The sequence below is a fragment of the Apodemus sylvaticus genome, chromosome 21 (assembly GCF_947179515.1).
Source record: "Apodemus sylvaticus chromosome 21, mApoSyl1.1, whole genome shotgun sequence".
Classification (NCBI taxonomy): Eukaryota; Metazoa; Chordata; class Mammalia; order Rodentia; family Muridae; genus Apodemus; species Apodemus sylvaticus.
The window spans coordinates 44704310-44719777 of record NC_067492.1 but is presented as its reverse complement, the minus strand read 5'-3'; the positions used below and the strand labels follow the sequence as shown (position 1 = coordinate 44719777).

General features: G+C 35.5%; 1 protein-coding gene across 2 annotated transcripts in view; it reads right to left on the bottom strand.

The window, feature by feature from the left end:
- Neto2 (neuropilin and tolloid like 2) overlaps nucleotides 1-15468 on the bottom strand; it is a 58638-nt gene that overhangs the window by 27544 nt on the left and 15626 nt on the right. Inside the window, exons 2-6 of one of the 2 annotated variants that reach the window (XM_052166978.1) lie at nucleotides 9752-9808; nucleotides 7016-7156; nucleotides 6138-6386; nucleotides 844-888; nucleotides 636-763 (exon numbers count right to left, since the gene is read on the bottom strand). In XM_052166978.1, coding sequence (XP_052022938.1) covers nucleotides 636-763; nucleotides 844-888; nucleotides 6138-6386; nucleotides 7016-7156; nucleotides 9752-9808 — 620 coding nt within the window. The remainder of the gene's footprint in view (nucleotides 1-635; nucleotides 764-843; nucleotides 889-6137; nucleotides 6387-7015; nucleotides 7157-9751; nucleotides 9809-15468) is intronic. The other variant, XM_052166980.1, reaches the window with a different exon arrangement.

Below are 15468 nucleotides of genomic sequence, written 5' to 3'. Positions count from 1 at the left end.
CACACACACAAACCCACAAGTGTTTGATCAATACTTACATTTACCATTTAGGATTCCCAGATTTTTTAAAAATCTCTGTATAGCAAGGGCTATACTGAGAAACCCTGTCTCGAAAAAACCCAAACCAACCAACCAAACAAAAAACCCCCAAAAAACAAAAATAAAATAAAATTAAAAAAACAAACAAACAAACAAATAGCAGCGCGGTGGTGGCACATGCTTGTAATCCCAGCACTCTGGGAGGCAGAGGCAGGAGGATTTCTGAGTTCGAGATCAGCCTGGTCTACAGAGTGAGTTCCAGGGCAGCCAGGGCTATACAGAGAAACCCTGTCTTGAAAAAACCAAATCCCCAAAACCCCAAAACCCCCAACCCCCCCAAAACCAACTTTAATATATATGTACGTATATATATATATATATACGTACATATATATAAAATATATAATATTTTAAAGTATTTCTATTTCAGTTTATTTAACTACAAAAACACTATGATCTTCATAGGTGCCCAATACAGTAAACGAAACAAAAGAACTTAAAGAGTCACAAATATTTACATGAATCAAACAATACATTACAGAAATCACAGCTCTCATGTCCTTCCCTGAAGTAAGTCAACACACACCACACAGTACCTTGGCTTTCGGAGTAGCTTTAATTGTCCATATGCAATCAACTGCTTGTCCAGGCTTTGTTCTCTCTTCTTGTTCTACTTGGCTAGACCGCACTATTCCATCAGCTCCTGAGAGCTCAAATTGGCAATCTAGGGGAAAATAAAAGATATTCAAAGAAAAATAAAACTAACAAAAAATGTCACACAAAGAAAGAGGTAGTATACTAAACCTGGAATGGGATTTAAAATACCTCCAAGGTAAGTAAAGTCTGGATCTGTAACAGAAAAGAGAAGAAAGTCATTGGTACTGAGCTTTTCAGACCTAACTTAAAGTTATGTTTAAAGCATCATTACATATCAATATAAGGGACATTTTCATTGACAGATACTGCATATCACTAGTCATTTAAGGCAATGTTTATAGGATTAATATTTAATGAACATTTGTATATTTTTTATTCCATCATGAATACTTTATTGCTATTGAAAACATTAACTTATGTAGTAGCTAGTCCACTAACTCATGGACAGATAAATAAACTATGGTATATTGAATGCAATGGAATACTGTTCATCTTTAAAAGTAATATATTTCCTTTGTGTTGAGTTATATTAAGTGTTTTCTAAAATGTCTGCTTCAATGAGTAGTGGTGATATTTGCAAATATAAAATACCTAATGCTTATAAATAGTTCATATTTAATCAGTCAAATGTTTTGTTCAAAAAGATTATACGGATGCCTCAAAAATTATTTCTCAGTTAAAATAGGAACCACAAATATAAGACTACCTATATACATTATCTGCAAAACCAATTTCATATATGTGGCTTACTCCAAATAAGAGGACACTTAATACCTATTAATACTGACATTAACTGAAGATACTTTAGAAAGTCTCTAAATTACAGACTGGAAAGTGAAGTAAACTATTATCTTAATTTCAAACACATTTCAGTAATTGTTCTTTTTAAAGAATAACTAAATTTACTCTATTTAATGAATCTACTAGTAGACATCAGCTCTTTCACAAAAAAAAAAAAAAAATCAAAGCAGAATTGAAATCTTAAACTGCACTGAGGAAAAGCTATAGGTACTTTTTGGAAAATTAATCAAATTCATTTTTCTTTCTTTTTTAAAATTTATTATTACTATTAATTTTTGACAGGGTTTTTATTCATAGCTCTCTGAGTGTCCTGGAACTTACTATGTAAACTAGACTGGCTTTGAACTTAGAAGAGATCCACTTTGCTATTTATTATAAGTGCATATGGGCCTTAAATGTACTGTATAGTGTATAACTGGAACTATGCCTTTAAATAATAGCAGAAACAGTTTTAGCCCATTATATATCACATATTTATTGAAATGAGTTGTTTTTCTTAGAGATTAAAAAACTGGGGAATTACTTTCTAAAAGAAAAAAGGAGTATGACAGAATAGAAAAATAACCAGGAAACTCAATATAGTCCTGAATTTGCTACTATATAAGTACTTAAGCTTCCTCATCTACAAAATAGATATTATTTAATATTTATGATACTTCCATAAGTGTAATATCAACGGTATTGAAGGTAATACCAGAAGTCCTATAAGGCACAATAAAATACTCTAGAAATTCTAAGTATTTTACAACTTATCTGTACTTTACCTATAAAGAATATATAAATTTCTCATGCTAGGTTAAAAAAAACTACTTTTGTTCAAAGTGAGTGTCTTTACACATGAAAGTTGGTTGATTTTAAGTTAATTAGTTGCGTGTGTGGAGGTCAGGACAACTTGCAGAAGCTAGTTCTCTCCTGCCACCTTGTGGCAGTCAGGGGATTACATTCAGGCTGCCTGGCCTAAGTGCACATGCTTTTTTCTACCTGCTGAGCCATCTTTTCAGCCCAGATTTGGTTACTTATTTTAAACATATTTTTTGAAAATATTTAAAATATTTTAAAGAGGTTTACTCGTGTATCCTTTCATATCATGTTCCCAACATGAACTTAATCTCTCACTGAACCTAGACTCTTAACATTTTGAGTGGATCAGTCCTATAGGATCCTCTTGATCTCTGCCTCCCAGTTCTGGGGTCACAGGTATGTGCTGCCACACACAGGTTTTCATTTTTACATGGTTTCTTTTACATGGGAGTGTAGGCCTTCATGTGCACAGGAAGCAATTAAACCACTGGACCTTCTTCGCAGGCCCTGAAAAACATGTTTTTATTGTCTATTTCTTTTGTTTCAAGAACTCTAAATTTGTGAAAATGTGACTCACACATACATTTTGTAACAGCATTTTATGACAGTAAAACATCAGTTACTTCAGTTAATGTAGGCAGTAAACATTAAATACTTGACCAATTAAACAGATTGCTTATTTTGTTACAAATGACTGGTCTCAAATTTCTGTGAACTGGGTCACAGAGGGGAGAATTTTGTGTTTACTCAGTCATCTTCCTTACATTAGTCATTTTGAGAAAAATAAGTGACTATTTTAGTTGTAATAAATTCTAGATAAAAGATAGCATATGAACTATGTTTTTCTTTTGAGATAAAATTTTGCACCTAGTTCAGTCTACCCTCAAATGTGCTATATATATTCCTATCTCAACCTTCTGAGTAGCTGTGATTATAAGTAGCTGTGGTGCATTCCTACCTATTAGAACCATTTTCTGGTATAGAGGCCAGTTTCAGTGTGTTGACATGGTTGTTCAATAATTACTGTTTTTTATTTTCAAAACTAGTTTTCTTCATCAAAAAGGAAAGTCTAACACATTAAAATACTACTTTTCTATTTTCTAGATTCATAAATCTTATCAATTGATGTTGGAACGCAGTCTAAGAATGAGTTGTATGAGAAGTCTGAGCAATTGTGAGAAAACAAGGAAACAAGACAAGAGACTTGAGACCTCAGTTTCTTCAAAACATATAACTGTTCTTGTAATGTGTTTTTATGTCCCCAGGTGTAGCTGATAGGAGTGAGGTTATTTCAGCTGTTGTTATTCAGATGCCTCTATGGATAAACATGTTTTTGTCATATATAGATTGTCCTTGTAACTGAACACTTTACTCATGTGATTCTTCTTAGTATCCAGAGTACAAACTGCCTGTCAATTCATCTTCGAGTCCACGTAGTAGAGAATTGATTCCTATAAATTATCTACTAAGCTCTGCCCATGCACAGTGGCAAACATATATACAGTAAATGTGACACACACATACACACACACACACACACACACACCACATACCTTCTATCACCTATCAAATCATGGAAAAACCTTATGTTTATATAATTGAGAGGTCAACCTGAAGAGTCAACATACTATATGATCCTAACTCTATATGATACAGAAATGGAAAAATATGGCCCAGTGTTTGCCAGAAATTTAGGGTGAGGCAGAGATGTGTAGAAGTTTTTAGGCAGTGAAACTGTTTTGCATAATAACAGTTGATATATGATATCTATCACATATATTTATTATCAGACATATAATACCAAGGATGAACTATATTATCTTGTAAGCTAATGACTTTCGGTAATTATGATGTACCCATGGTGATATACTGATACCACTTTTGGCAAGATATGGATATAGGGGAGTGGAGGGATGTATCTGATAACCACTTCCTGCTCAATTTTGCTGTGATCTTAAAATTGCTATTGAAGTCCATTAAACAAGTTTTCCTGTTTGAAAATGTTGTCCTTTCAGTATTAGATAGATAATAGTAATGCAAATAACTTACATAATGCTTATTGATTCAGATACAAAGTAGTTTTATTTTTTAAGGAAAAAGAAAGGCTAGTAATAGAGCTTTATGCATAGCATAGCATGACCAGTTTTGTAAAAAGCCTACTGAATAAAGAAATCCACTTTAAGATATAACTACCAAAGTTTCATGATTTTAAGCATAAAGTGACAAAATAGTTTCATTTGTGCATTTTTCAATTAACAAATTCCTCTCGGAAAAAATGAAACAAAAACATTTATACACTTGCTGCAGGTGGTTATTTTTTCATTCTGTTAAGTTTGTAAGCTCCTTGGGCACAATAACATACTGATTTCTGAGTGTCTACATCGGACTATGGGTACTTTTCACTGGATGCGCTTTGGAATTCTCACAGCATTTGATCAGGGTGCTTATCAGGTGTAGGGAAGACCAACATATAGTAGGTTGACAGTGTAATAGTGCCCAGATATATCCATATCCAAATCCCTGTGAATTTTACCATATGGTTATATAAAAAAAAAAAGAGTGGATATTGTATTACAACACAAAATACATCAATAAGAATTTTAAGAAGACTGGGTTTGAAGAAATAGACCAGCATCTAAGACACTTGCTGCTCCATTCAGGAAGAATGAGATTTCTGTTCCTAGCACCCACAGGGCAGCTCACATCACCTGTAACTCGCTTCAGGGGACATGATGCCCTCTTCTGGCCTCTGTGGGCACCCTGTGCATACATACATGCAGATACAGACACAGAAGTAAGTAAGTAAATAAATAAACAAGAAAAAGCATTTTAAGACAAAAATGTGAAGTCAGAAGTTAGAGCAATATGGTCACCAACACAGAAATGTTGAGATAGTCTTTTAGAACAATGGAAGAGATAAAGAACAGATTCTAGCAGGTTGTGGTGGCACACGCCTTTAATCTCAGCAGAGCCAGGCAGTGTTCACAGCTAGCACCATCTACACAGAGAGTTCTAGGACAATTTCGGGCTACACAGAGAGACTGTCTTAATCTCACTCCTGGATTTTGGAATTTTTAACCTCTAGAACTATAACAAATTGTTTTCTCTTTCTTTAAGTTACCAGATTTATATTAATTAGTTATGCCAGCCTCAGGAAATTAATAAAGAAGGTATAACTACTTTACTGTTGTCAAGTCTGAGGCACAACTTTGTGCTTAAGTAAGTGTATAGCTGTTGGATGCTAGAGAAGACTCAATCCCAGATCTAGCCCTCTAAATGCAGGTGCAGTATTAATTTTATTGTTAAATAGTATCGAGAGTATTTATGGATAGTAAATAAGCAACAATTAAAATTATCTGCGAAATAAATTTTGGAAATTGTGAAAAGAATGGATTGAATTATCTTTATGTTGTTGGTCTTAAATTGTGCCCTAAAAGATATTTAAGAAGAAAATACAACTTTATCTGATAAACCACAAAATTAGAATGGTATATGGCCTACTGTTCCCTATTAAAATTTTTTCTTTTGTTTCGTGACTGATTTGACTGTGACAATTTCTTTAGTCTTAATCTAATTACCTTAATCATATTAAGGTATATATATATATATATGTGCTCTGTTTGCATGTGTGCCTGCATGGCATCAGATTCCACTATAGATGGTTGTGAGCCACAATGTAGTTACTGAGAACTGAACTAAGGACCTCTGAAAGAGCAGCCAGTGCTCTTAACTGCTGAGTCATCTCTTCAGCCCAAATTTTCCTTTTCTAACCTTTAGATTCTAAAATCCATGATACACTGAAAGGTAACTTATTTTTTTAAGGACACTTAATTTGTTACCTGGGATGAATGAGTATTTTGCTCGAAATCCTAGTCCTTCAAGTTCTTCATCAGAGCTAAATTTAATCCACATGAATCTTCCTGTTGACCTAATTAATGCAGGGCTTTTCATGCCACAGTAACGATCTATAAGAGGAGAGAAACCAAATGGCCCATCTCGAACTTCCAAGTGATCAAACCGACATTCAAATGATGGCTCTATATAATAGCGTTCATCAAAGGTCAGCTCTATTCGTTGACGAGGAGCAGCTATAAAGAAGAATAAGCAAAGAAGGCAGGATAAAGGAGACATACATGTGTGGACAGATAAACAAATCAATCCCTTTAGTGCTTCATTCACATCAGAGAATTATACTGGGAACTATGCATGTAGAATCCATAATAAAACTCTTTTACAGGTATAATCACACTATGTTGTAGAATTACAGTAATATTTCCCTGTGGTATATGACATTTATTAAATTAGCTAAGTATATTTAGCTAATTTATTAAGTATATTAGCTAACTAAAATTAGGAGAGGTGAAAGGCTAATGCTTGCTTACTTTATAAAAAAATAATGTGCCATATGTGATATGGAGAAAAACCAAAGAGCTCATCAACGTGAACAGAGGTCCAGTAAGGTACATCAGTGAACTTACATTCCTTATCAGAGAAATTCGCATATATAGTAATGCACTTAGTTGAAAACAATTAAAAATTCCCATTAATATTTAACTATAATTTTGTTAATATAGTCAATATTTATAAATATTTTCATTTAACTCAAACACATTCATTTTTTTGTTCCAACTTGTTTAAACGGGGCATTTAACTAATGCCTTCAGTTTTACAGAGAAGTAAAAGTTCATCTGAAAAAAGAAAAAGATTTGTCAAATACCTTCCAAAATATAGATACACTCCTTGTTTGGTGGATATGAGTCAGGATAATTTGGTGAAGCAAAATGACCTCCATTGCTGGTTCGAACCCAAATACCACACTGGGTGGCAGGAATGTGCTTGATTCCAATATTTTGTCCATCTTGAACAGAATTTCAAATATCATTACAGTAAAACATAATAAGCATTCTTTTCTTTCCCCCAACACTCTAAAACAATTGCCTACTCTGTTGCATACATAACTTCCTAAGATCCACTGCCAAACTGAGTATAACCACCTGAGAACAGCAGAAGTACAAGAAAGCTTTTATATACTATACTTATTTTGAAAGCTTGATAGAGGCTAAGTTTGCCACCAAGTTTGCCAACCGGAGTTTGATTCGCAGAAGCCATATGGTAGAAGGAGAGAACCTTCAAGCTGTCCTCTGACCTCCACAGATGCAATGGCACATTTCTTTGGTGAAGGTAAAGTAGGATTAGACTGAGGACCACCAGGAGTGGCTGAGGTTGAAAATGGCAACTTGAAAATTTGGAGGTTGGCAAATGTTAACAAACTTGATAATAGTCCTAGGTTTCCTCAACTTGGTCTCTTGAAGTAACAGAGACTTGACTGTATTTTTGAGGACTCTAATATTTACCTAAGAAAGGGTTAATCATACTGATCAGAGAGTCCCAAATGTCAGTTCAAATCCAAGGTAAGAACCATGATAAACACATCCTACCTATACCTACAGACAATTCAAGATCAGTTGTAGTGCTTCTGTTAAAATATCATACATATTAAAATTAACACATATATAAGTGAGTGTATACATACAAATTAAAATATAAGTATACATGTAAGTTAAAATATAAGTACAAAAAAGGATAACTAGGAATTTGAAGAAAGTTTCTAGTATGAAAAATAGATTGGGAAACAGAATAAAGCAATCCTATGTAAAGATAGCCCATGCAATGAAATTAAAATAAACAATAAATCTAAGTTATCAACCAACCAACCAACCAACCAACCAACCAACCAACCAACCAACCAACCATCTATCCAACCAACTAACCAGTAACAACACAGTTTCATATAATTTCCCCAGAGACAGGAAAGCAAATATATTTATAAAACAAAAAGAACTTTTTTTTTTTTTGAGACAGGGTTTCTCTGTATATCCTAATTATCTTGGAACTTGCTCTATAAACCAGGCTGGCCTCAAATTCACAGAGATCTGCCTGCCTCTGCCTCCCAAGTGCTGAGATTAAAGTGTGCCACCACCATCTGGCTAAGAAGCATTCTTAAAAAAAAATTAATAGAACTAAGCTTCATCAAATAGAGAAAATGAAAACCTCAGCAAGTTTAAGGCAGAGACAGGATGTTTGCGGGCATGTGTTAAGCTTTACTGGACTGTACCAGTATCCTTCAATTGCTCATTTGGTTGCTTTCACACATCAAAAGAGCTGGGTCACTATTTCAGAGACAAGCTCATAGAGACTTAAATGCTTTTTTGGCTCTTTCTATAAAAAGTTTTGAAATTCTCAGTTTATATAATAAAAATTGAGGAAGTCTCATCAGATTGGACAAAAAATGTGTGAAACTATATAGAGATTAAATTTATATTTAATTCATTATTAAATTTCATAATAAAACCACCACTTTGTAAAACAGTAATGTGTTGATTTGTATATGCTTGGCCCAGGGAGTGGCATTATTAGGAGGTGTGGCCTTGTAGGAGTAGGTGAGTCACTGTGGGTTTGGGCTTTAAGACCCTCATCCTAGCTGCCTGGAAGCCAGTCTTCTCCTGTTTGCCTTTGGAACAAGAAGTTGAACTCTCAGCTCCTCCTGGGCCATGCCTGCCCAGATTCCTCCATGCTCCCATGTTGATGATGATGGGCTGAACCTCTGAACCTGTAAGCCAGGCCCAATTACTGTCCTTATAAGAGTGTCTGTTCACAGTAGTAAATCCCTAAGATAAGTAATAAAACCCAAGAAGTAAATAATATGGATTTATTGAACAAAACCAAAATATTCCTAAACCCAAGGACAAAATTCATATTGAAAAAACTTTGATGAGTGGCTTAAATCCTGAGTGTACAGTTTTATGCTTGTTTGTTTGTCTGTTGATTTATTTAGTGGTTAGATGGGTGTGAAATGTCACTTAGGCAAGATCAAGCCACCTTAGAATTTGTTAACCTCCTCCCTCAACCTCACAAGTAGCATGGATTAAAGGCATGCACCACAAGGCCTAGTTCTGAATGCTGATTTAACCTGAATTATGATGCAGTTACATCTATAAGGATAGTCCAACAGAAAGAAAGAGAATGCTTATAATGTGTGTAAAGGGGGAACAGTAGGTATATCAATGTACCAATATCTCATGTTTCATGGTGAAAATCAGGTGACATGGTCATCCTGGGCAGTTGGTTCTGGGTGCTGTAAAAAAGCAGGCTGTGGAAGCCATGGGGCATAATCCAGTGTACAGTGTTCTTCCATAAGTCTCTGCTTCAGTTCTTGCTTCTAGGTTTCTGCTCCACCTGGTTCCTGTTCTGACTTCTTCTGATGATGGCCTACAGTGTGAGACTATAGGCTAAATAAATCCTTTCTTCTCCCAGACTGTTTTTGGTCATGACATTTTATCAGAGTTATAGAGAGCAAACTAAGAAAGGATTATGACATAGCATTCAAAAGTTGTAATTGTTTTCAAACTGCTCGGAACATGCCATGTACCCATGTACCATGTCCATACTTTACCTTGGGTCTTTTGGGCCACAGCAATCCCTTCCACTACAAGTACTGTTATTAGCAACACTAAAGAAAGAACAGAAAAAATAGTTAAAAAGTTGAATTGATAATAAATTTCACTGAGTCTATAATGAAAATCTGATTGCAATAAGATTAATAACTAAAATCACTTATTATTAGATGGGTAGTGTTATGGAGATCAAGCTGGCTTTGAATTCCTTCCATTATCCTTCCTTCCATTATCTTTCAAGTGCTAGATTATAAAAATGTGCCACCACACTTGGCTTAAAGATCACCAGTCTTTAACAACATTTACTACTGAGTCTTAAAAATATTAAATATTGGGCTGGTGAGATGGCTCAGCAGATAAGAACGCTGACTATTCTTCTGGAGGTCCTGAGTTCAAATCCCAGCAACCACACAGTAGCTCACAACCATCTGTAATGAACTCTGATGCTCTCTTCTGGTGTGTCTGAAGACAGCTACAGTGTACTTACACATAATAAATAAATCTTAAAAAAAATACTAAATGTTATATCCTTGGGCTGGTGAGATGGTTGGCTCATTGGGTAAAGGTGCTTGTCACAGAGGCTGATACCCTGAGTTTGATCTCTGGAATCTGAATGGCAGGACTCCTCTTACCTCCTATGACTACCATGGAGTGCATGAACATGTGAACACATATGCATACACTTACATATTCACAATGTAAATAAATGAATTTGCACATAGTCACAATGTAAATAAATAAATGCTATATTCTATTTATGATTTGGTCCCTAATACAACCAAAGATATAACTGACCTTGTACTTGTTTATATAAGCACTAATAAATATTATATGACATTTAAAACTACTTTTTCAATATGAAAGCAAGCTTATATATATGTGTTGTGCAGGATTTTGCTAAGCCTAACTATTTACTCTACCTGGAGAGTGTTTATGAGTTTGGCTAGCTTTGCAGTGTGTTCTACCAAAGGTCAACCAGATAACCTGACTTTTAAAAGTCAACTGAAGCTGCTATTGTGCACCATTGTGCTGTGGTTTATGCTATAACAAGAAGCCCTATTTAGACACTAAAGCTATTTATTCCCTTCCCCCAATATTTGAGACCCAACCAACAACACATTTCTTTGTCTTTTTTTTTTTTTGTTTGTGTTTTAGAGATTTTAAAGATATTTTTATGAATGGTGCCTTCTTCCATTAAGTGGAAACATACTACCAGACTGCCCAAACTACTATGTGACCTGGAGTAGGTATTCATTAAATATAGCACTTATGAAGGGCAAATTCTGATTTTGCTAGACAAATCAGCAAAATGCCTAGCAGGATGGACATCAGGAAGTAGGTCAATACAGGAGTTTAGACTTTGCCTTGTACCACTGTACTAGCTCTGAAGCCTTTTCTGTTTATCTTACTTACTTGCAAAATCAGGAAGATGTACTAGTATTAAGGGTATATTCTTACTGATGAGACTATCGTATCAAATATACCAGCATTCTGGTAAATTAATGGTAGATATTAGGACAATTAGAATCTTACCAGAGTCCGTTGTCAAAGACTAAAGAGACATTTACAGATTTTATAATGGAAACAGAGTGGAACTAATATTCATTTCTTTTTTTGGAAATAAAAGAATAGAGTGAGGAAAACATTGGAAAGACAGAAATATTCTGCCAGACCTTATTGGACTTGAACCCATGTGGAAGAAATACAGCTATAGCAGTTTAGAAAAAGGAAGATTAAGATTGGAGAGTAAAACCTCTTATTAAATACCATGTTGATGGATTTGGACTTTAAATTACAACAACCACTGTAGGCATCTGTATTAGTAAGGGTTCTCTAGAGTCACAGAAGGTATGGGTAGTCTCTATATAGTAAGGGAACTGGTGATGACTTACAGCCTGTAGTCCAACTCCACAACAATGGTCAGCAGCAGCTATGGATGTAAGTCCAAGGATCTAGCAATTGCTCAGTCCCCACAAGGCACGCAGGTGAAGAAGAGAGTAAATTTTCCTTCTTCCAATGTCCTTAGGTAGGTCTCTAGCAGAGGATGTGACCCAGATTAAAGATGTGCCACCATGCCTTTAATCCTAGATGACCTTTTACTGGAATTCATAGCCACGACCTCAAGATCTCCATGTCAAGATCCAGGTCAGAAACTTCTATCTCTCAGCCTCCAGATTAGGATCACAGGGGAGCCTTCCAATTCTGGATTGTAGTTCATTACAATCCAGCACTTCAGCGTTCCACTTCATTCCTCATTCCACTTCAGCATTAATTAGTTAATTTGTGGTGCTAGGAAATGGACCCATAGCCTTGTGCATGCTAGCCAAGTGCAGTAACATTTAACTACATTTCTAGTTCCTCACTAGAAATTTTTATTTTTATTTGCATTTTTTTTTTTTTTTTTGTAGTCAGGATTTTAAGTATTCTTGGCTGGTCTGGAACTGCTAGGTAGACCAGGCTGGCCTAGAATTCAGAGATCTGTTGAGATTAAAAGTGTGCACCACTATACCTTGTTACTTTTTTTTTTTTTTTTAAAGAGAATATATACTGCATGTAAGTTTCAAACCAATACCTTAATAATTTATATGGAGGCTAAACTTATAAAAAGACCATTTGAGAAGTAATGATGACATACTGAAATGACTGTGCAATTGGAAGGGAGAGAGATGAGTAACATAATTAAGACGCAGGGTGAACTAGGGAGAGGGAAATAGAGTGGCTGAAGACTTTGCCAAGGAGAGGGAGAGAGGGAGGGAGAGAGGGAAAGAGAGAGAGAAAGAGAAAGAGAGAGGGAGAAGAAGAAGGAAGAAGGAAGAGAGAGAGGGGAGAGAGAGGGGGGAAAAGAAAAAGAGGGGAGGGAGGGAAGGAGAGAGAGAGAGAGAGAGAGAGAGAGAGAGAGAGAGAGAGAGAGAGAGAGAGAGAGAGAGAGAGAGAGAAGGTTTATTTAATAGCATGCCTTCAGTTATCAAGGCCCTCAATGTACAAAAATAAAGTTCTTGTCACTTATTTTACATCTTAACATCTATATATTTGACGTCTTCATCTCTGGCTTCTTGAATCTGTCTTTGGTTTCTTGAATCTGTATTAACCTTTGCCTTCTCTCAACTATATGAACTGACTTTCTCTTTTGTTGGTTACAGACAATATTTAAGATCTCATGTAGGAATTAACAGTCCTTTTTTTTTTTAAATTCCCATTTTAGGTGTGATGGCACATGTCTTTAATCTCAGAACTCAAGAGGCAGAGGGTCTCAGTGAGTTCTAGGACAGTTAGAGTTACATGGTCAGATCCTATCTCAAATCAAAACCAAACCAAACCAAACTAACACAAAATACTTCCCATCTTTATATTGGAACTGAGGTACAGGAACAAAGCCTGGAACTTAAAAATAACAACTACAACAAAATGAGAAGATTTATGATAAAAAAAAAAAACACACCTCAAAACTTTAGGAACTGACATAAAACATCTACTTATGTCAATTATCCTGTCAGAGGAAGTTGTCTCCCACAGTATATCATTCAGGTGAACATAACTGGTCAATATTTTTTCCTTACAGAATGATATGTATAAAAATTTTCACGTTTTCAAATTTATAACTCATAGCTTTAAAGCTAGTGCCACATGGCCAGTAGACAAGGTAAGAAATCAACAAACATGGACTGGAAAGGTGTTTCAGGGATTAAAAGCACCTAATGCTCTCTTATAGAGGACTGGGGTTCAGTTCTCAGTACCCACATGGTGCTCGAAATCACCTGTTACCCCAGTTCCAGTGGATCCAGTGCCCTCTACTGGCTTCCAAGGATACCAGGCAGACATATAGTACACATACACACCTGCAGATAAAACATTCATACATATGAAATAAAAGCAAATAATCGTTAAAAAAGACATTAACAACAGAAGCCAGGAAACCAATAGTACAACTATGATAGAAGAAAAAAAAACTGTCAGAAAATTAAAAACATAATAGGAAATAAATACTCATACTCATAAAATTTAAAAACAAATGGTTCTGGCATAGTATATTAATCACAGACATAAGTCCCAGATTTGTATGTGTGTCTCTCTGTGTGAATAATTTTAATAAAAAAGAAACAATTTTTTACTTTACATGTTTTATTAAAATATAAAATATACATATTTTATATACAAATGGGAAAAGCAGGTATCTCATCAGCAATATGTACCAAAAGAATTCAGCTTTATTAATATTAAACATTGTAGATTTGGGGCTACAGTGAAGGCTCAGAGTCTAAGAGCAGTTCCTGTTTTTTCAGAAGACCAGAGTTTGCAGCACTCAAATCCAGTGACTCAAAACTGCCTGTAACTACAGGGAATCTCACACCTGCTTACAGCTTCTTCAGACATCTGCACACATGTGACATACATATTCTCGCTGTCTCTCTCTTTCTCTTATACATAGACTAATAAATATTTAAATAAAAAAAGAAAAAATTTAAGGCCAAAAGACAGACTTCCATCAAGTAATATGCAAACTTGGGAGACAGAGCCATTGTCATAAACCGTTAGTGTGATCCAAAGGAATGCAGAGGGTCTGGCTTATACAAATTTACTGCCTAGGTTCTCAAGCTGGCTGGCTCAAGTGTTCAGTACTCACTGGTTGATATTTAAAGTTTAAGGCTGGGTATGGTATACACATGTAACTCCAGTACTCAGGAGGTAGAGACAGGTGGGTTTCTGTGAGTTCCATGCCAGCCTTGTCTACATAGTCAGTTCCAGGTCATCTAGTTCTACACTGAGTTTTAGGGTATCTAGGACTGCATAGTGAAACCCTATCTCAAAATCAAAACCAAATCTCCAAACAAAACATAACATAGCTTACTGTAAGTCAAATAGCTCATTTGTTTTATCTTGATAGCTGAAATAAGAATTTGAGTAATTAGAGTTACCTCCAAATTCAGCTTGTGGTTTCTCCATAAAAAAGTACCTATGTGGCACCAACCCAACCCTCTGACAGCAAACTGTTACCAGTCTTCATTTTGAATGTTCCCAGTCGCATGGTACTCTTTTTGGAACCAACTGTCAGTGAGAGCATATCTATGGGCTCTCCAAAACCTCTTTGGTTAAGCTGGTTTTGGCTTCCTATTGAAATGAATTCAGAATCCTAAAAAGTTTTAACTTTACACTGAGTTTAGTTAGAGAGTTTCTTGTAGTATCTGTTAAGACAGGTTAAGGTGCTCTTAGAGAGAAAGTGAAATGACATTCCTAGAATAAAGAGAATCACTGGAAGTAGTAAGGGAAAATGCAAGAGGGGACCAATGCCTTTTAGAGATTTAGCCAACTTTAAGTTTTTCAATCTGGCCCAAAGTAGTCAGGTACAAATTGAGGAACTTGCAATAGCACAAACATGGCCTTAGGCAACAAGGACCATTATTTATGAGTACGTGAGCACAGGGGTCTAAGGGGCTCTGTGGGGTTTCGTGGTCTTTGGCAGTGGAACTGGTGACCGAAGGGCCCAGTGTTATGACTGGGGTAAAAGCACTTTGTGAATAAGGCTAAGTTCACTCCCCAGAACAGACTCCTTAGAGGTGTTCTCTGATCTCCACATGTATGCTCTCACTCATTCACAAAAATAAGAAACTTTAAAAGCCCAGAAAAGGAAAAGTTTCCAATTATGCATTCATACCAATTTCTAGCAAAGTTCCGAGTATTTCTTCCATGTCTAGCTCAACCACCAGGATAATTCCTCTTG